Source organism: Hylobates moloch, unplaced genomic scaffold (assembly GCF_009828535.3).
Source record: "Hylobates moloch isolate HMO894 unplaced genomic scaffold, HMol_V3 SCAFFOLD_5, whole genome shotgun sequence".
In the NCBI taxonomy this organism is placed as follows: Eukaryota; Metazoa; Chordata; class Mammalia; order Primates; family Hylobatidae; genus Hylobates; species Hylobates moloch.
Window position 1 is genome coordinate 33,299,372 of NW_026652280.1, and position 22,112 is coordinate 33,321,483.

The following is a 22,112-nucleotide window of genomic DNA, read 5'->3' on the forward strand; positions in this document are numbered from 1 at the left end:
CACCTGTTATTTGATAAACCAGAAAAAAAGCCGAGGGAGAGAGATTTTTCCTACTGAACTCTTAATACCTTCAGATGCCCAGAAAACCTCATGGTGGGTATCTATCTGAAATGCCTCTGTCTCAAAGGAGGCATTTTGCAAAGAGTTATTAATTATTGCAACAAGGAGACCAACTAGGTCACCTTAGTAGTATTTATAAACACAAAGGGACATGTCAATTATCTGTGCTGTGGGAAGTCAACAGGAGCAAACTCAAGAAAGAAGGCAGAAGACTTAAAATAAAAGAAAATATAATTTTAATACTTCTGTCTTCTATTTTTAAGGACAAGTTTTTCAATGCACATGCCCTACTAGGTGCCAATAAGGACCTGACTGATATGTGTGCGAATGCCCTAAGATGGGAGTGCCAATGGGGTGGGCAGATAGTGGTCAAGTCTAGATATTAATTTCATTATACAGAAAAATAAATACAAGATTCAAAAACTGAAACCCATGTTGCCTGGCAATTAAAATATTATTCTAAAAGGAAGGCAGAGTTTCCTAAGATTAAAAGTCACCAAGTAAAATAAAGTTGTCTAATAAAATTCATCATTCTATATTCCTACTGAGGGAAAGAAGAAATTCTTTTCTCTGTGATAAGTTATTTTCCTAAGTGACTTCTTTTAATTAAAAAAAAGAGGAAGAGGAGGGAATTTTCCATGAGTTTGAATCCTACAAATGCCACAAACAGCTTCTGAAGCTGAAGCTATGACAATGAACTTCCATGTCACAAAGAGGATGAGGAAGTGGAAGGGAACAGTGCAGAGGAAACACAGTGACATTGTATTACAGTAGGTATTTACGCCTGCTATCCTCATCCAAGGTAAGGTCAACAACTTCTGCTGGTGAAGCCCAAGTCTGCTGGGGAGTCACAGCAGTCCATGACTGTGTTTGCCTGGTGCTAACATACTGCGTGCCCGAGCCATGCTTCCATGAAGAAACACTCTGAATCACACCACCTCGAGGATGAACACACCTGCAATCGAGATGAAGAACAAAAGCATGGTTAATTCCACCACAGGAAAAACAGAAGACAATCTGACCTCAGTTGTACTGATCAACATTTTTACTAAGATAAACCTAGTATGCAAGTTCATAAAATCCATAATCAATATCCTTCCCTCCATTCTCTGTCTCCCTCCCTCTCTCCCTACCCCACCACACCCCACTTGGTCCCTCTCTCAGTTTATTTAGCCTTAAAAAGGCCAAGGGTCTTATCTCAGCCAGAAACTCCTGAGTTGTGTCTAGATTAGTCACGGACCATGGGTGACAGGATGTTTCTCTGGACTCATTTACACCTCTGGGATCTTCATGATAGGGCAACACATAAATCCAGAACAAAGTTATGATGCCCAAACAATCTTAAGTCTGAACAAATCAAACAGTAAGAAAAATAGTTAAAACTTGTTCTTAAAATAAGCTTTATAATTGGTAATAATGCCTTCAAAGACAGTGACAGTAATACTCTTTCACAGATTAAATTTCTAAAAGTCTGTAAGTAATAGCTCATGAATAAAGGATTTCTCTTATCCTGAAGGTCACAACAGAAGCACTTGGTTCATTCAACAGAATCGCTTATAGTTTGGTTCAGTGAAAGTAACACAGCTGAATCTTCAGTTTAGATCCACTAAAAGGGTTCTATCAGAGGGAGAGAACTACCTTGTTAGCAAGTCACACCAAGAGTTCACTGAAATAAAATTGTTTCAGAAACACTGACAGTTTGAATTCCACATTCCAGTCAAATGATAGAATTGTGAACCTCCAGGCCAAAACACTAAGTTCTGACTCAACTGAGAGGAAGGTAGGCAACTCATGTAACCAATGCTATGTCCTCTCATCGAAACCTCCTGACCAGCCCTCAGGTAGCTTATGTGAGAAGTAACAAGTGGCATGAGTCTAGTCACTAAACTACCACAGTGGCTCCTGAGCAGCTGTTTGACAATCTGTAAGCAACAAATAATGCTGGGCCACTTGAGAATTTCAGCTTTGGTTTAATGCTACCTACACCACCAGGTTCAAAAGAACATTAGGGTAACAATGGACAAGATTCGGTTGCAAAACTGCCCCAAGGACCCTTAAGCTCCTGCAAACATGCCCTAGTCCTACGAAGGCTTAACCTGATAACTTCTCCCTTACTAAGAAAAATTCCTAAGAACAGATCTCTTAGGGCCAAAGCAGAGGGCAGAACGCAAATTTGTTACAGTACCAGAAGCCCATCATCTGTCCAGAGATGGACTATGTAGTTACCAACCCAGAGGCTACTACCTTTTCAAAGATTAGCTAGTGAAATAAATAGGGACAGTAAAATAAGGGACATAAAGCCCAATGTCTAATTCACATCTGTTCAACCCATTATATAAATTCATATTAAGTGACCATGTAGTCATGGAAAAATGTCAGCCAAAGGAGTCCATTCAGCATTTATAGAAATGGTTTTGACGAGACTGAAGGCCAAAGGAACACTACATTTACTAAGCGGTTTCACATATATTATCTCATCGGACAATTCTGACAGACCTATGAGGTAAGCATGGAATTTACTATCCTCACTCTACAGAGAGGGAAACTGAGGCTTAAACAGGTTACATGATTTGCTCAGAGTCACAATGCTTGAAAGTGATAGGCCAAGGAAGACAGGTCTGATTTTGGGTCCAACACTTTCCATATCATGTTGTTGCTTTACAGATGTGTGTATTAAATTGAGTGCAGCAAAACACAGCGAGAATCATCAGAGTACAAAGATAGGCCCAAACTAACAATTTAGAAGTATAAAGTTACTTGACAATTCAAAAGCTCACCTGTACAAGCACTAATTGAAGTCAAGCTGGCTAGAAGCCTGGTAAGAATTCAGGCAACAAATGGCAAAGAGAGTCAATGTAATCTTTGGCAGAATTTCTAAAAACATCTCCGAAGAAGTATATGGTCCCAATTGTTTATCTGTATTGCTCACTAAGTAATCATACAATGTAACGTCAGGCAGTGGCTTTTTAAAAAATCTGATCTAATCTGTTTACTATACAGAAGAAAAAACCTAGGCCAAAAGACAACCACCTAGGCTCTTAAACAAGTTAAGTATAGAACTGGAGTAAAATTAGGTCTCCACTCAAGGGTTTATTTTCCACTGAATAACAATGCCTTCTTCAGGCTATACCTGAAGTTACTACAGCATGTTTGACTGAAAGCAGCACTGCCTGGTTCCCAGGGCCATTCAATACGCGGCAAAGAAGAGTTTAGAAAGTGTCTGGCATAGGAAAAGAACTAGGAGAGTGAGAGGTTTAGAGACCTTATATCCTACTGAGGAATGGCTGAAGGAGACAGAATAGGAGACGGGGCACTTCAACTATCTAAAAATAGATCACTTCTGTAGTTATGTTACAAATGGTTCCAGTTACCAAAAACCAGCTTAGGCTACTTTAAACAATGAAGAGAATTTATTGGTAGGACACTGGGCACCTCAAAGAGCCTAAGATGATGGAACAACCCCTAACTCTCTCTATTTCTCCTACTTCAAAATTTTAGATTATCTGGAGAATGTGATGATACTATCTTTGGTCAAAAGCTTTCCTAACTCTAATTATTAATAGTTGTACATGGGATTCCCAAAGACAGAATCACTGTGAGGTGGAAGCCACCATGAAAGATACTATTTCATGCTCAAGGCAAAACCACTGAGAGCATGCTAAGAACCATGAATCAGTTTCTAGAAGGCAAGTTTCAGATAATCATTGCTATAGAACAAAGCCACTAAGAAATGGAATGAATTGCCTTTTAAGTACTCAAGTAATCGTTGAGGCATCCGTCAGGAATGTTAAGGAAGACTTTAAGATGTCCTCCAAGCTAAACAGTGACTTTAAGATTTGTTCAAAAACAGGCAAAACTATCATTAAAAGTCAGAATAGGCTGGCACAGTGGATCATGACTGTAATCCCAGCACTTTGGGAAGGTGAGACGGAAGGATCACTTGAGCTCACAAGTTCAAGACCAGCCTGGGCACCATGGTGAAACCCCATCTCTGTCAAACACACACACACACACACACACACAGACACACACAGTAGCTGGGTGAGGTAGTGGGCACCCATAGTCCCAGCTACTCGGAAGGCTGAGGTGGGAGGATGGCTTGAGCCTTGGTGGTCGAGGCTGCAGTGAACAGAGATCATGCCACTGCACTCCAACCTGGGCGGCTGAGCCTTGTCTCAAAAAATAAAAATAAAAAAAAAAAAAGTCAAGATAGTTACAGGGGAAAAGAAAAGGGGGAGGTTGTAATTAGAAAGTAGTGCAGAATGGCAGGGTGCGGTGGCTCACGCCTGTAACCCCAGCACTTTGGGAGGCTGAGGCAGGCGGATCATGGGATCAGGAGATCAAGACCAGCCTGGCTAACACGGTGAAACCCCGTTTCTACTAAAAATACAAAAATGAGCCAGGCATGGTGGCATGCGCCTGCAGTCCCAGCTACTCGGGAGGCTAAGGCAGGAGAATTGCTTGAACCCAGGAGGCGGAGGTTGCACCACTGCACTCTAGCCCGGGTGACAGAATGAGACTCTGTCTCAAAAAAGAAAAAAAAAAGAAAGCTCAGAGTGACTTCTGTTTTCTGATCTGAGTGCTTGTTACTTGGGTATAAGCAGTTTGCAAAAATTAAAGGTACATTATTAGTTATCTGTATGTGTTATTAGCCAATAAAATATTCACAAAAATCATTTACTTTAATGATCTCAAACACACTGAATAAAATGGGAGTTAGGAGATGGATGAGGACAGAACAAGGTTTTTAGCACATTTTTTTTAACTACAGAGGGAAAAAACAGTCAATCTAGTAAACAAAAGGGTGCTAGAGAAATATTTCAACTATTTTATAAGACAATATACATTACACAAAAATTTATACCAGATAGGGAAAAAAATTCAGGAGAAAGAGGGAGCACAATGGTTGTTAAGCCTCTGGAGTGGTCCTATAATGGATGCAAGAGGCTTGAAATTTTGTGAGGCAACATAAAAAATAAAGAGTTTCATGTATTATCACATATGCTTTTTCTGTATCATGAAAGACATGAGGCAGGAACATACTCAGCTGGTTTTTAATTGGTCCAATCAACTGTATTACTAATCTGTATTAGTGCAGATACAGGCTTTGTTCTCACAAAGCGTTTAACCTGCATACAATTGGTGACAGGTATGAAACACAACCTAGAGCCATATTTTGCATTTTATAACCAAGAAAATGCTTGGGTCTTGCTTCCCAAAATGTTAGGAAAAAATACATTATAAACATTATGGTTTGATAGAATAATTTCCTGTTCTTCATACACTAATATCAACAGAAAGGCTGCACAGTGGAAATGAAGTGTGCGCGTGCACACATGCACACACACACAGCGTGCTCTGACGGTCAACTTTTGATATAGTTAGCTTACTATTCTAAGAAAACAACATTAAAATTAATCATTTTTACTCTCATTTACAGACAGCCTGAAGGTGACCTCTTAGATAACATTTCTACTTCTTTTTCCTAACTGAAGAGGAAATGAATCCTTGTGATTGTAGGGAAACACTCATCTGTCTCACTAGTTTTTTTGGAGTTAATGTTAGCAACAGGCCTGGGCATGGTGGCTCACGCCTGTAATCCCAGCACTTTGGGAGGCCGAGGCGGGCAGATTGCCTGAGCTCAGGAGTTCGCGACCAGCCTGGGCAACATGGTGAAACCCCGTCTCTACTAAAATACAAAAAATTAGCCAGGCATGGCGGCATGCGCCTGTAGTCCTAGCTACTTGGGAGGCTGAGGCAGGAGAATTGCTTGAACCCAGGAGGCGGAGGTTGCAGTGAGCCGAGATCGCACCACTGCACTCCAGCCTGGACGACAGAGCGAGACTCCATCTCAAAAAAAAAAAAAAAAATTAGCAACTGGTCCTATGAAGCAATGTGTCTCAAATACAGCTTCCTACACCAATTATTTTGCTGAGGAATAACCCAACATTAACACCAATGATCACAGGATTAACAGACTAGAATGAGGTTCTCAAAACAGGTACCAAAAGGAACTGTTTCAACACAGTTCCATAACATACAGATCTGTGCTATATGTACTCATCTTCCTAGAGCAATTACCAATGAGGTCGGTAGAAGGAACAAATAACAGGACCAAAGACAAAAAAAAATTATTGGCCTGAGGTTCGTAAATTAAAAGTTTTGGCAAAATTAAGTGCGCACAGAAGAACTAGAGATGCTAGGAAAGTCTCCATCTCACTAGCAAAGAGCATCTGTGAAACTGGACTGTCCAAAAATTAACATCTGGAAATAACATTAAGGTAACACCAGGAGTTCCACACGGCAATATAAGGCAATCATAAAATATGCGTTCAACCATTAGCTCAGAAAGCATGCTTTCTAGTCTAAGACTAGAAGATACACAAAAGAGAAATGAATACATCAAAATCTACAATAAAAGAATAGGGGAAGACATTAGCATGCAAGAAAAGAAAAATAACTATCAAAAAAGGAGGGGGGGAGGCATATCACAACTAGAATTACTGAATGCAAAGGCCAAACAAAATGCTTCCAATATGGAAAAATGGCACCCAACACAAGTCAGGGCAGCCACAATTCCAGAGAACAACTCAAGGACCGAATCTGAGTTCTTAAAAACTCTTAAAAACCCAACAACAATGTAGAATATGAAAAGAAAAAATAAGAACAGGACAACTAAATCCAAACAAAACATCTACTCTATACATGCAAATCAAATGAGAACAAAAAGATGTGGATCAAAACCTAAAACCTTTTTCCAAGCGATAACCCTGCCAGAAGCACATAAATACTTCATAACTGCAACCCTAGACCTGTAGAAGAAATAAATTCCAGATGAGATACAGGCAGCCAAGGGGCAACTATGAAGCAACCAACAAGAAAGCCTCTTCTCCTACTTGCTTCTCAGCTTTTTAATCCCAATGTTTGAAAGATTATCAGGCTACTAATACAGAAGCTGCTGGGGGAAAAAAACGTCAGAAAGACTCTGTCCTAGACCCAAGATCAATATAAGGGACACCCTCACAAAATAATAAAGGAGTCAGTGAAAAATACCCCAAAGAATCTGTAAACTCTACATTCCATTATACGGACAATTTTAACCACCACTGAGGTTTTAAAATGGATGTCACCTGCAAGATACGATTTCCCAGGATTCAAACCAATGAGTAAGAATAAAACACAGCTTTATGCTTCAGAGCCTGTAAGAAAAAATCCTCGAAAATAATGTAACGATATTTAAAATGTAGACAAAGTCACTTTGTTCAAGTGTAGAATAGGGATTGTGTGTGTTAGGGGTGGGGAGAACTGAGAATTTAAATTTCCAGGTTTTAATAGAAATATAATGATAATTGTAACTCCAGATATAAAAATATTGTTTTTTTTTTTTAAGAAAAAGAAGATAAACATTTAATGATGAAGAAACATTGAACAAAGAAGCTAAAAATAAGTGTGGTTCATGCTGTAACATTTCTAGGCATAAGGAAACAATAAAAAGGGAGATGAGTTAGAAATTAATAGAGAACTTGACCAAGTGATGTGTCTTAGCACAGAGTAAGAGACTAGATAAACAATACAGGTTACTACCTATTCCTTCCCTATTTAAGTAGGAACACATAAGTACAATGAATTAAAATTTGAAATGTAACTCAAAAGGAAGTTGGTGAATGAATAATATGTCCCTGGCACATTTGAAGATAATTCACCCACATCAACCTGTCAGTGGGCAGGGTATCATAGTAGGAACCCTAAAATTTAAAAATACAATAGTCTAGAAAGATCCTGACATGGGGCTTAAAAGGATAATTTATATCATAAGCAACAATGGTGAAATAAACCAAAGGCAAAAATACGCTGATGTAAAGGAAGAAATCAGTAGTTCTAACTTTCTCATCTGGTAGGTAAGTCGGCCTAAACAGAAAAATGGAAGAGAATTTAATAGGAAAAAATTTGTAATTAAGGCAGAAAACAGAGAGTAAAGGAAAGACTGAAAAATAAAAATTCTTTCCCACCAGAATAGGGAGAATAATCACAAAAAAAAAAAAAAAAAGAAAAAGAAAAAGAGGCCAGGCACGGTGGCTCATGCCTGTGATCCCAGCACTTTGGGAGGCCCAGGTGGGTGGATCACCTGAGGTCAGGAGTTCAAGACCAGCCTGACCAACATGGAGAAACCCCATCTCAACTAAAAATACAAAATTAGCCAAGTGTGGCAGTGTCTGCCTGATATCCCAGCTACTTGGAAGCCTGAGACAGAAGAATCGCTTGAACCTGGGAGGCAGAGGTTGCAGTGAGCCAAGATGGTGCCACTGCACTCCAGCCTGGGCAACAAGAGTGAAACTCCATCTCAAAAAAAAAAAAAAAAAAAAAGAAAACAAAAAGAAAAAATGAAGCAGCCTTACAGGCATACTTACAGAATAAATACAGAATAGAGGATGAAGTGCTAGGACAAGACTAGTTCCAAAAAATCCAGAATTGGCCACTTTTGGGGAAACAGCAAGTTAAACTACAAATTAACTCTACATCCTTAAAGTTCCAATTATTTGACTGAAAAATGCTCTCAAAGTATACTTAGGTCTCTCTAGAAAAAGGTACCCTTAACGTACATGTATCTGTATTTCCACTCTATACTTTTAAGTTTGTATTTTATATAAGAGACAGAAGAAATGCTGGCAAATGTGTTTTATTACCTGGGTAACCAGAGTAAAATCAGATCAAAGAGCCAAGTAATGAATACACTACGTTATATACCCATTTATCAGAAAATCACAACTTCACTCTTGTGGCATGGGAGAAAAGTTGTTTGCTTTATACAAAATACACAAGTTCTAAAGTCTAAATTTTGGGGGGTGGGTGTGTGTGTCCATGTGCGGCAGGGGAGGTGGGGAGAGGATGTTCCAGAATGTTTCAGAAGAATATCGCTGAAAGGGTTGGAACCAATTATGATGAACATACCTTAAAGCAAGAGTCAGCAAATGTTTTCTGCAAAGGTATTGACTTTTCAGACAGTACATATCTTAGGCTTTGGGGAGGACATATAATCTTTGTTGAAACAATTCAACTTTGCCAGTGGAGTGCATAAACAGACATCAATGATTATATATAAAATGAACAAGCACGGTTGTTAAAATAAAACTTTATTTATAGACTAAAATTTTAATTCCTGTAATTTTCACATGTCACAAAGTATCATTCTTCATTTGATTTTTTTTTTCCACCAGCCATCTAAAAAGGTAAAAATCATTCTTAGCTCACAGCCCAGACAAAAACAGGCAGCAGGCCAGAATTGGCCTGTGGGCCACAGTTTGCCGACCCCTACCTTAACGAATGTCAAACTTCATAAAATTATGTTTATAATGCTACACACCAACTTGATGTCTTGTGGGTTTTTTTTTTTTAATCCTAAGAAACAAGACTCCCTTAGTTATATGAGCATTACTAGAAATATACTCTGTAAAAACAGACCAAAATAACTTGCAAGTTTGCTTCTAATGAAAGACAAGGAGTTGCTCTAGGAAACCAGTCAAAGAGGCATGATGTCAGATGCACATTTCCCAACTGTTTGCTCCCAGTATATTTCCAGGTAAAGTGAAAGGCAAGAAAGTATAAACGTGAGAGAAAAAAGTATAGTGATACTTCTACCTTAAATGAAAAGTCTGTCAAGTTAACTAAACATTTGCCTAAAAGAAAAAAACATCAGCTCTAGTTCACAGCCATGTATGGTTGAAATGTCCTTGATATGAGACAATATATAACACACTCTAAGGCTCATATCATGTCTAAACAAAAAGTATTTCTTAAACCAAACAAAACCAAGAGCTCCCACCATTCATTCATGCCAGCTATGCCATAAAGTCTACCATTTTCTTTTAACTTGTTTTCTGGTTAAAATAGAATTTATAACTTAAAATATCAGACTACTCTAATTAGTATCCTACCTTGCATGTTCCTGAACTCCCACAATCTCTACTTCACTATCTGAAGAGGCAATGTTAATTTCTTCATTGAGTGGCGCATTGCCAGCAGATGTTTTGTCACTTGCTAGGAATCCTGGATCCAAATGACCTGAGAAAGAAGGGGAGGAAAAAAAACAAGCACTATAATTTTATTCTTCACAAACAGTGGAAACAACTCATTGACAGATTTGTCATCTAGGTTTAGTCATAGAAACAGAATCACCCTGTGAGAGCCTGCCACAGCAAAACTGTCAAATAAGCTGGGGCAGTGTTCTTTGTTCAAAAAATAAACAGAATATATGCTCATGATGTATATTCAAACAACATGGCAGTATATAAAAGTATGAACTCAAAGTCTCTCACTCGCTACTTGTTAGGATAAAAACATTTAAATGCTTGGTAAATACCTATATCCGTCTACCCAAACCATAATAAACTCTATATATTTTATGCTGTAACGCTTTTTGCATTCAACTCCAGTCAGCTTTTAAACAACCTGCATAACCACCTAGAAGGCAGTGGGGCTCTCTACTGCTTATCATTTCAATAGAACCAAACTCTAAACCGGAAAAGCCCAAAGGCACATATAGAATAACAGAAGTAATCACTAATACCATATTTATACTGAGATGCTTTGTGAAAGATTTAGCATATGTTCTCTCTAAAGAAACATAGATTTGACAAAATCTGACCCAAAACTACATCTAAAAAGGAAGGCTGGAGGTAAATCACAATTTTGGCTCTGAGCAACTGAAATGTAACTTGTACATTGCTGAGAGTTCTCCTTAGAAACAAACCACACACTCTGGAAAAACATAACAGTTTGTGGCACTGGGGCATGTAAGGACTTCCTTACAAGAGTCTTCCCAAAGCATGTATTATATGATGCAATAAAACACATTCTCCAACATCACAGAAAACATGAGCTTCACAGAACTCTCAATAATGGCTAATGGCATGGCATCAAAGTACATGGCTCTAAAAACAATTCTAGCAAGAGCTAAAATAGTTCGGCCTATGTACCAGCTCTTGAATGTTCTGATTTAAAAGAGTGAATTTTAGAATACCTAGGAGTTAACACAGAATAAACAGAGTTGCAATGAGTACAAATTCTCATTTACTCTCTAAAGGGTATTTTTATTTAAATATATTGTGATCTGATATAAAATTATTTCCCTATTTAAAAAAAATCTACACAACACCTAATCTAAACTAAACCAATGTAAAGAAAATAAAATTTTGGCTCACGCCTGTAATCCCAGCACTTTGGGAGGCCAAGGAGGGCGGATCACAAGGTCAAGAGATCGAGACCATCCTGGCCAACATGGTTGAAACCGTCTCTACTAAAAATACAAAAATTAGCTGGCATGGTGGCGTGCCTGTAGTCCCAGCTACTCAGGAGGCTGATGATACAGAATTGCTTGAACCCAGGAAGCGGAGGTTTCAGTGAGCCGAGATCGCACCACTGCACTCCAGCCAGGCGACAGAGGGAGATTCTGTCTCAAAAAAAAAAAAAAGAAAAGAAAATTTTACATACAACTCTCTTCTCCCTTTACTCAACCCAGTGCTTCAAGGTTATTGAGAAATCTTGTACCTTTTTTTTTTTTTTTTTTTTGAGATGGAGTCTCGCTCTGTTACCCAGGCTAGAGTGCAATGGCGCAATCTCAGCTCACCGCAGCCTCCGCCTCCCAGGTTCAAGCAATTCTCCTGCCTCAACCTCCCGAGTAGCTGGCATTACAGGCACCCGCCACCACACCCAGCTAATTTTTTGTAATTTTAGTAGAGATGGGCTTTCGTCATGTTGGCCAGGCTGGTCTCAAACTCCTGGCCTCAGGTGATCCGCCCACCTTGGCCTCCCCAAAGTGTTGGGATTACAGGCGTGAGCCACCGCACCTGGCCAAATCCTGTACTTTCATACTCCTGTCACCCTTGAGTGTAAACCTTTTGGAAAGCTACAGACAGTCTCAAAGCAAGGCTTACAATTTTTATACCTTCTGACCCTGTAAACCCATCCCTAATAATTTACTCTTTAGCCTTTAAATAAGCAAAATGTTATATCCAAAGATATTCATTACAGTGCTATGTAGCAACTTGGAAAAATGTACACTAACATATAAAGTATTACACATAACACTACAAAAATATGTAGATTCTGAGTAAAGCTGTGAAAAATAATCAAGTTTGAATATGATTGTGGGTCTTTTTCATAATTCTTCAGTACTATTTTTACCTTTTATTCTTCGACTGAAAATGATGCATATATATGAAAAATTTTTAATGCTTAGAGTGGCTCCTAGCTAAACCAGTGATTGAGATTATATATCACAGTCTGCATGGGTTTGTAATCCAGATTATGTGGCACTGGCAGTGGGCACATATCAGGACCCTATAAGCACACAAAAGGTGGCATTCACCAGATAAAACCCTGTTTTATTAAATCTAGGGAGGCTGCTTAAATGGAATTGGTTAAGTCTTGCTTTCGTAAACCTAGATTCTTGTTCTGATCCCCAATACTTTGCTTGTGGCCAAGTCTTCATCCAATTTCTACTTCAATGTTTTGGTTATGGCTATCCTCATACACACTGTTCCAACTGTACTGCTAAGGAAGAATACAAAATCACAGACTCTCTTCTTTATAGCCTTCAACTTTTCCATATTCAATAATTCAAACGGTCTTTACTGTTTATTTGTTTGTACCTACAATAAATACTTGTGACATGCTATGTACTGTGCTAAGTGCTAGAAATACTATGGGGAACAAGGCAGGCATAGTCTCTACCCTCAATGAACCTGCAATATATGCAGAGATAATAAAAAGCAGTCTATTACACTATGGCTTGAAAACTGCTCTGATAGGGAACATTCACCAGACTTGAGGGTGATCAGGGAAGCTGGGTTCTCAAGGAAAAGTAGGCACAGGTGAGGGGAAGTGGCATACAGAACATTCTGTTGTCCTTTAAGGTATAAAAGTTTGGTGAGATTTGGGGGTAACAGTCAAAAGAGTAATAAGAAACAAGGCTACCAAAGTCAGCAGGTCACATCATGGTAAGCTGTCTGGACTTAGCTTTGAGAAGTAGGAAGCCACTGAACGATTTAAGCAGAGGGTAAGCAGAGGGGTGACGTCATCTGGTTTTGCATTTTAAAGAATTTCCTTTCAGAGTATAGAAATGAAACTGATAGCAAGCAGGACAGGAAATACTAGAGGCAACAAAACCAGTTAGACTGCTGCAGCTTCCTGGGTGAGAAATGACTATGGCTGAACTAGGAAAAAAAACAATGGAAAACACTGTGTGTGTGTGTACGAATGAAGGGTTAGTAATGTTGGGAATTAGGCAAATGAAAGAACATAGAAAGTCAAAAATGATGCTTAGGTTTCTGACTTAGGTAAATGGATAGAGTTACAATGCCATTCAGTACACTAATAAAAGCTGAGTGTGGCTGCTTAGGGCATGATGATAATGTGCCTTTAATATGTCCAATAAGCAGTTCACATAACTTAAGTTTTCACATAAATAATGAGTGTTCATGATAGCAGGACTTGCAAGCAAAGACAGACTAAGACAGGTGCCAGGAATGTTTCATAAATGAGTGAAACTATCATGGAGTCAGTAGATGACAGTCAATGGTACAACTGGTACTGTTTTAAAGCTCAGGTCAGAGGTCTAAGAGAAAATACAGACTTGTTAAATCCTCAGCAATAGGTGAGAGAATAAAGATCATCCTGAAGAGTAGAAGTGGTCTAGAAAACACAACCCAAGTATTGATGAACATAAATAATTAAGAGATGGGGTGGGGCGGGGGCGTGGGGAATTAGGCGTGGTGGTGTGCAACTATAGACTCAGCAACTCAGGAAACGGAGACAGGAGGATTGCTTGAGCCCAGGGGGTCAAGGCTGCAGTGTGCCATGATAGCACCACTGCACTCCAGCCTCGGAGAAAGCCAATATAGCAAAGCAATCTGAAGAATAATGAAAGGGAAGGAAGAGCAAACACAGTTTAAGAAGTTTGGCTATGGAGGAAAAGGAGATAGGATGGTACTGAGTAAGGAATATGGGCTTGAGGGAGGGGTGTATGTATGTATGTTGTATTTATGTATGTGTGTGTGTGTGTGTGTGTGTGTGTGTGTGTGTGTGTGTGTGTGTATAGTTTTTAACAATGAGAGAGACCTGTTCATATTCCAAAAGGGCAGAGAATAGGTTTGACAGCAGAAAGCTGAGGTAATCTGAATTTTGAAGAATGTGGCAAGGCCATCTGCAGAGAGTAGGTGTGGGCAGGTGTAGAAAAGCGAAGTAGCCACTACGAAGAAAGAATGCAAGGCCGGGCACGGTGGCTCAAGGCTGCAATCCCAGCACTTTGGGAGGCCAAGGGTGGTGGATCACGAGGTGAGGAGATTGAGACCATCCTGACTAACATGGTGAAACCCCGTCTCCACTAAAAATACAAAAAGAAAAAAATTAGCCGGGCGTGGTGGCGGGCGCCTGTAGTCCCAGCTGCTCGGGATGCTGAGGCAGGAGAATGGCGTGAACCCGAGAGGCGGAGCTTGCAGTGAGCTGAGATGGCACCACTGCACTTCCAGCCTGGGTGACAGAGCAAGACTCTGTCTCAAAAGAGGAAAAAAAAAAAGAATGCTGCCTAAGGAAAAGGGGGAGTTTCTGGGAAATGCTGAGAGCCTGGATGAAGCTGCAGACTAGGAAATTAAGGCAACCTTTAACTCTGTAACAAAGTGATTTTCTCCAGCTATGCTTAGCAGGGTGGATACAGGCTCAAAGTGTGCATCCAGGGATCAGACTCTGCCAGGTAAGTACAACAGAAAAGTCAACTCTACAAGTGACATTGGCAAAGGACAGCTGGGCCTACAGGCTTGACAGGGAAGGACATGAAGCTGGGAGAGGACTGATAAAGGGATGGGCGATTGGTCCAATGAAGTAGAAAAGTTGTGTGGTGGAAGTAGCTGCATAAGAGTACAGAGGCCAGGCACAGTGGCTCACGCCTGTAATCCCACCACTTTGGGAGGCCAAGGCAGGCAGATCATGAGGTCAAGAGATGGAGACCATCCTAGCCAACATGGTGAAACCCCATCTCTACTAAAAATACAAAAATTAGCTGGGTGTGGTGGCACACGCCTGTAGTTCCAGCTACTCTGTAGGCTGAGGCAGGAGAATCGCTTGAACCCAGGAGGCGGAGGTTTCAGTAGTGAGCCAAGATCGTGCCACTGCACTCCAGCCTGGCAACAGAGCAAGACTTTGTCTCAAAAAAACAAACAAACAAACAAACAAACAAAAAAACAAGCCAACAACAACAACAAAAAAAAACAAAGAGTACAGAAAAGCCTACAGTGGAAAAGGAAAAAGCAGTAAGGAGGGGTAGAAGGAAAACCAGTGGTTATGAGAAGTAAAACACTATACTTTCACCCTCTTAGCTACCTACAAAATACAAGCACCTGGGATCATCCATTTTTTGCCATCTTATCCCCAACTCTGTTGTCTTCCTTTGCTCCAGCCACCCACTGCTCACCCTCCTACAACTTTACCACTGCCTTCTGGAATGCCAACTCCATGGTAAAATACCCTGAACTTTCTTTCCACCTCCTTGTGGAAACCTGACTGACCTTCCTGAAGACGTCTCCCCTGCAGTCTTCTAAAGAGGAAGCTGCTCTTAACCCCCAATGCTGGGATGCAGATCACTTATAAATTACTCATCTCCATCCTCATGTACCAACACTAGTAGGCAGTGCCTTCCAGGAGGTTACCGTTTCACTGCCATCTACTGACTCTATGATTGTTACTCATTCATGAAACAGTCCTGGCACCTGTCTTAGTCTCTCTATTTACAAGTCCTGCTATCATGAATACTCATTATTTATGTGAAAAACCACCTCAAAACTGTCTGTGCCTACTCACTAAGAAGCAAGAAGCTGGGCTGGGCTCCATGGCTCACACCTGTAATCCCAGCACTTTGGGAGGCCGAGGCGGGCAGATCACTTGAGGTCAGGTGTTTGAGACCAAGCCTGGCCAACATGGCAAAATCCCGTCTCTACTAAAAATACAAAAATCAGGCAGGTATGGTGGTACGCCCCTATAGTCCCAGCTACTCAGAAGGCTGAGGCAGAAGTGCTTGAACCCAGGAGGCGGAGATTGCAGTGCGCTACATTACACCACTGCACTCCAGCCAGGATGACAGAGCGAGACGCCATCTCAATCAATCAATAAGCAAGCAAGCAAGGAGCTGAGCTCCAAGAGGTACTAAAAGCCACTTGTGGCAGACTCACAGTAAGGGGTTCAGCCTGTTGGGATCCTAAAAATAAATAAATGAAATTGATTAAACTAAATTAAAAAGGCAGACTGTAGACAGGCAGGGTGACTATAACCAAACTCTTCCTCCTTGATCACTCAATACTTTTAAACAACGGTAATTAAGAAAATACAACAAGAATATGATGGAATTAGTTAATTCTTAGTATCTCTTTGCCCAGTTCCTATAACCATCGTTCTAATTTATAATTCTACTCTCTCTAGGAGGAATGTTTTGTGAAATATCTGTTATCAATATTTCTGAATAACCAGTCTTCACTGACTAGGACCCTGCCATCCTCACCTTACCACCTCCAATAGCCTTATTCCAGAGCTAGAAATATCATCACTTTATTTTTTATGAAATGAAAAGTTACTATGCTACTTCTGTTAATTTTATACTGTCTTTAAAAAAAAAAAAAGGTACCATCACCAACATTTCGGATTCTTCTAACTTTATTCATTCATTATGGATCCAGAAACTAGTAATATTCCTTCCACATTGTTAGATAATCCAAACAATTCTGGCAGTGCAATTTTTGCCATAAAAATTGCAATCCAAACCTGCTGGTATTTAACATGGTTACAAAACCCAGATGATATGCTAAAACTGGTCACTTAAAATTGGGGTCTTTTTTTTTTTTTTGAAATGGAGTTTTGCTTTTGTTGCTCAGGCTGGAGTGCAACGATGTGATCTCGGCTCACTGCAACCTCCACCTCCCGGGTTCAAGCGATTCTCCCACCTCAGCCTCCTGAGTAGGTGGGATTACAAGCATGCACCACCACGCCAGGCTAATTTTGTATTTTAGTAGAGACGGGTTTTGGCCATGTTGGTAAGGCTGGTCTCGAACTCCTGACCTCAGGTAATCTACCCGCCTCGGCCTCCCAAAGTGCTGGGATTACAGGTGTGAGCCTCCGCGCCTAGCCTAGGGTCTGCCCTTATAGACCCTGGCCTGGGGTCTGCTCTTATCTGTAATGCTTGGTCAAAATACTAGTGCAGGATAAAAGAACAGGCATGAGAAAGTGATGGGGGTGCTAAATATAGACTGCCTGGTGAATGTTAAGAACTTCTAGACTAATAGTGTGAGACATTTGCCAAATTTCCTGCCAGAGCCTTAGAGAAATTGTGCTACACAGAAAACAAATCAGCTAGGACCCACACCAAGGCAATGAGATGCCGTGCTCTACAAGAGACACCAAAGGCATTCTGGGATGCCTCTGCCTCTTCCTTCTTCTATTTCAGAGCCAAGACCATTAGTCCTTTTCTGTCACTGTAACCCTCTTCAGCATGCCACACATTCCTTTGGGACCTCCAGTACAAAACCTGACATTCTCTGGCCTTTGGGCCTTTTCTGCTCTGCCCCTCCCTACCCCGCTCCATCCCCCATGGAGGACCTCACAGGATTCCAATGGCAGAACAGTGCCTAAAGCATACAGAAAAGTGAGCCAAAGATGCTATGAGGTTCTTCAAATACTGTCAGTGGTAGTAATCTTTTCCAGTTCTAAGACAAGAATAAGCCCTGTAGAGAAAAATGTAAATACCACAATTACCATATATTAAACTGAAAATAAAGCAGAGCACTTATATTTAGCTATTGTGACAGCTGGCTGTCTCTGTGTAGGTCTCTGCCTGTGTAGGTCTTTGGAAAGATAACTTCTGTCACTATATAAGAAAATTCTAAATTTTGTCCTCCCACTACAGACCTTTTCAACAAGAAAGGGTAAGAAAAAGTTACCAAGATAAGGTAGTTACCAAAATAGGGTAAGAAAAAGAAGCACAGAAAAAGTAGTAACTAAATTATCATGGAAAACAGTTTCTTTCTGTCTTTAAAGGAAATAATCCAGCTACTTTTTAAACTGTAAATCCATTGGGTAAGAACTAGGCCTGAGCTTTGCAACACACCGAAGACAAAGTAATACTACATACTGTATGACAGTCGCATGCTAGGCATTAAAAAAAAAAATTAACATCTTAAGTCACTACTCATTTAGCTTTAAAAACAGCAAATTACTACTTTCAGGTTTTTTTATTTTTTTTTTATTGAGACAGAGTCTCACTCTGTCGCCCAGGCTGGAGTGAGGTGGCACAATCCCGGCTCACTGCAACCTCCACCTGCTGGGATCAAGCACTTCTCCTGCCTCAGCCTCCCGAGTAGCTGGGACTACAGGAGCCCATGCCACCATGCCCGGCTAATTTTTGTTTTTTTTTTTTAGTACAGACGGGGTTTCACCATATTGGACAGGCTGGTCTCGAACTCCTGACCTTGTGATCTGCCCACCTCGGACTCCCAAAATGCCAGGATTATAGGCGTGAGCCACAGCACCCAGCCTACTTTTAGTTCCTCAAAGAGCATGTTAAACAACCTTAAAAAGTGAAGGAAGAGGGCTGGGCATGGTAGCTCACGCCTAAAATTCCACCATTTTTGAGATGCAGAGGTGGGCGGATCACTTGAGATCAGGAGGGCGAGACCAGCCTGGCCATCATGGTGAAACCCGGTCTCTACTAAAAATACAAAAAAATTAACTAGGCGTGGTGACGGGTACCCGTAATCCCAGCTACTGGATAGGCTGAGGCAAGAGAATCACTTGAACGAGAAGGCAGAGGCTGCAATGAGCGGAGATTGCCACCACACTCAGCCTGAGCGACAGAGCTGGAATCCGTCTCCAAAAAAAAAAAAAAAAAAGGAGTGAAGGAAGAGGTCAAAAATCTAAAATCTGGCTGGGTGTGGTGGCTCATGCCTGTAATCTTAGCACTTTGGGAGGCCAAGATAGGCGGATCACTGGAGGTCAGGAGTTCGAGACCAGTCTGGCCAACATGGTAAAACCCTGTCTCTACTAAAAATACAAAAATTAGCCAGGTGCAGTGGCATACACCTGTAATCCCAGCTACTTGGGAGGCTGAGGCACGAAAATCACTTGAACCTGGGAGGCAGAGGTTGCAGTGAGCCCAGAATGCACCACTGTACTCCAGCCTGGGTGACTGGAGACTCCCTTTAAAAAAAAAAAAAATTCTAAAATCTTACCATCAATTTGAAGCAGATAAACATGAAGAATATGACCATACTTCATCTCCTTCACTATACTGATTCAGAAACACGGCCATTCTGGTCTGATTATTAAAAACCCTACACTAGGAACAGGAAACCCAGGATTCATTTCTCTGTACTGCTACCATGTTAGGGACAAATCAAGATTACCATCCCTATTGTAAAGATGGGGAAAATGCTCAGAGCCTACCTTCTTGACAAGAAGGCTGATGGAAAAGATAAGGTATTTAAACTTTTAACTTCCCAGGGAAAAAAATCCTAAATAAGTTCAATTTACCACACCTATAAGCCTTCCTCACCAAGACTTCTGCTTCTTTTTGCCCCAACTACATTTATGTTTGCAGTGAGCCCTTACTAGCAACAAAAATGAAGCCATTTTCAGATATATTAATACAGTTTCCTAAACATGCTGGATACAAGAATTACCTGAGGTTATTATTAAAAAGAGATTCCCAGAAACTGTTTCAGATTTATTGACAGAATCATCAGGGAGAAACCTAGGAGTGTGAATATTTATAAGCACACTGGGTAATTTCTACGCTTTGGCAAAATTTAAGAAGTGCTCGTAGCAAGAGCAACTCGTTGCAGTGCAAGAGAGTAATTAGAAATCCAGTGATTGAGCCATTAATCACTTCCTTACTCAGTCTACTTCAGCATATTAATATTAACATAATGCTGGTTAGCATTTCTGAGGGCCTACTATGTGCTGTCCTCCGTAGTAAACACACTATATTTCACTTAGTGGTAACAATAACCTTTTGGAGTAGATACCATAAAGGTTGTGCCCCAGTTTTGTAGACAGGGAAAACTGAGGCTTTATATAATTTACCTGAGGGCATGCAGTTTCTAAGTGGCCACTGGTTCAAAACCACCCACTACAGTGTTCAATTCCAGCATCAATTTAAAAAGAGCAAACACATGGCAAGAATTGAAATGGAAAATTAAGGTCTTTTGTTGATCAGTAGCTTCTCTAATTTCAACTTACATTTTAACCCCTGCATGAGATTCAAGTCTTTTGCCTAGGTTAAAACTAAAACTAAATACATATTTTGGATGTAAGATAATCATCTAATTGCTTGGAAAAGGGCAACCTACTCTATCTTTAGTGCATACCTATGTGATCCTAAATGGGATGGGGCTGTGGACCTGGGTTGAGATGCTGCTGTTGATTAAAGTGAACCCCTGAACAGTCTGTTCAATAACTAGGCTTGTTATTTTGTTGTGAAGGGGAAAGACAGGATCCAGATTAACCACTACAATTTTAACTTACACTCACATCATAAGAATGACCATCTGACTAATAGTCCAAGTCTCAAAACTATTAACTGGCTCCTAAGCATAAATTCTATTAATATTTTATTGAGACACTGTAAGCACATTCAGTTGTCCTCACAAGATGAGCTCCACTATGATAATCACATCAAGACTACAGTATTATTTTTATTTATTACCCACATACCAGTATTGTCAGATTTAAGAGAAAAAAAAATGCCTTTGAAAGAGCCAATAAGCTTCATAACAAAATGTCATGGGGATCTGCTGAGCAGTGGTAACTGCATCCTATGATATACAGAAACCTATATAAAATTTATAGTCCAATATGCACAAATGCTCTCTCTATATATTAATTATATCCTAGAGAAATTATCATACACATACACCAAAAAACACATAAAGAAATGTTAAGAGCAGTATCACTTAAAATAGCACCCTAAATGTCCAACAAGAGAATGGGTAAATTGTGATATATTCATATAGTGGAATACTAAATAGCAGTGGAAAATGAATGAACTAGAGCCACACATAATAACAACAAAACTCATAAAATGTTTAACTAAAAAAGCACATTTCAAATGATCTTCAATGTGATACCAATTAGTTTTAAAAACATGCTTATTTAGATACATAACAAATGTGGTACAAATATATAAAGAAATACACAGGAATACCACACATTAAATATCCATTTTAGGATAGCTTTGGCGTGGGAAGGGCAAAGGGAAGGAAAACATCTGAAGCCACAGTTGTTTTCCTCCTCACATACTTTTACCATGTTTTACTTCTTAAAAAGAATGGTGGTAGTTTCCTAAGAGTGATTTTTAAATAATCAGGCTAACAATTACTTGAATCTGAAAATGTGAATGCCATCCCAAAAGCTAAACTTTAATGATGTTTTAAAACTGCAAACTTTGCACTATTCGGTTAAGTCATATGAAATGGCTGGATCTGTTGTAGGTCAAAAAGTCAAATATTAACAATTCCATATGGTTCAACCTAATACTAAGAATTCTGCATATGAAGAGCAAAACGTTGGTAATCATTTTTTATCCCAAACCTTTACTATAAAATGGTCTATATTTAATGGCAAGACTAAGAAAACAGGGAAATAAAACTGAAGTGGAATGGATGACTTAATTGTCAAAGGATGAAAAACAAAGATAAACCATCTAATATACAAATTACAAGGCTGGGTGCGGTGGTTCACGCCTGTAATCCCAGCACTTTGGGAGGCCAAGGCAGGCAGATCATCTGAGGTCAGGAGTTCGAGAGCAGCCTGGCTAACATGGTAAAACCCCATTTCCACAAAAAATTAGCCAGGCGTGGTGGTGCACGCCTGTAATCTCAGCTACTCAGGAGCCTGAGGCGGGAGAATCGCTTGAACCCAGGAGGCGGAGGCTGCAGTGAGCTGAGATCGCGCCATTGCACTCTGGCTTGGGCAACAAGAGCGAAACTCCATCTCAAAAATAAATAAATAAATAAATTACA

The 22,112-nt window shown here is 40.1% G+C and overlaps 1 protein-coding gene across 4 annotated transcripts in view; it reads right to left on the bottom strand.

Moving 5' to 3' along the window:
- Positions 1-22,112, bottom strand: part of ARK2N (arkadia (RNF111) N-terminal like PKA signaling regulator 2N) — a 93,843-nt gene that overhangs the window by 3,032 nt on the left and 68,699 nt on the right. For 2 of the 4 annotated variants that reach the window (XM_058438401.1, XM_058438400.1), the window contains 2 exons: positions 9,993-10,119; positions 843-1,015 (listed from right to left, as the gene is read on the bottom strand). In XM_058438401.1, coding sequence (XP_058294384.1) covers positions 843-1,015; positions 9,993-10,119 — 300 coding nt within the window. Of the gene's footprint in view, positions 1-279; positions 1,016-9,992; positions 10,120-22,112 lie in introns of those variants that run through there. The other 2 variants (XM_032152400.2, XM_032152399.2) reach the window with 1 other exon arrangement.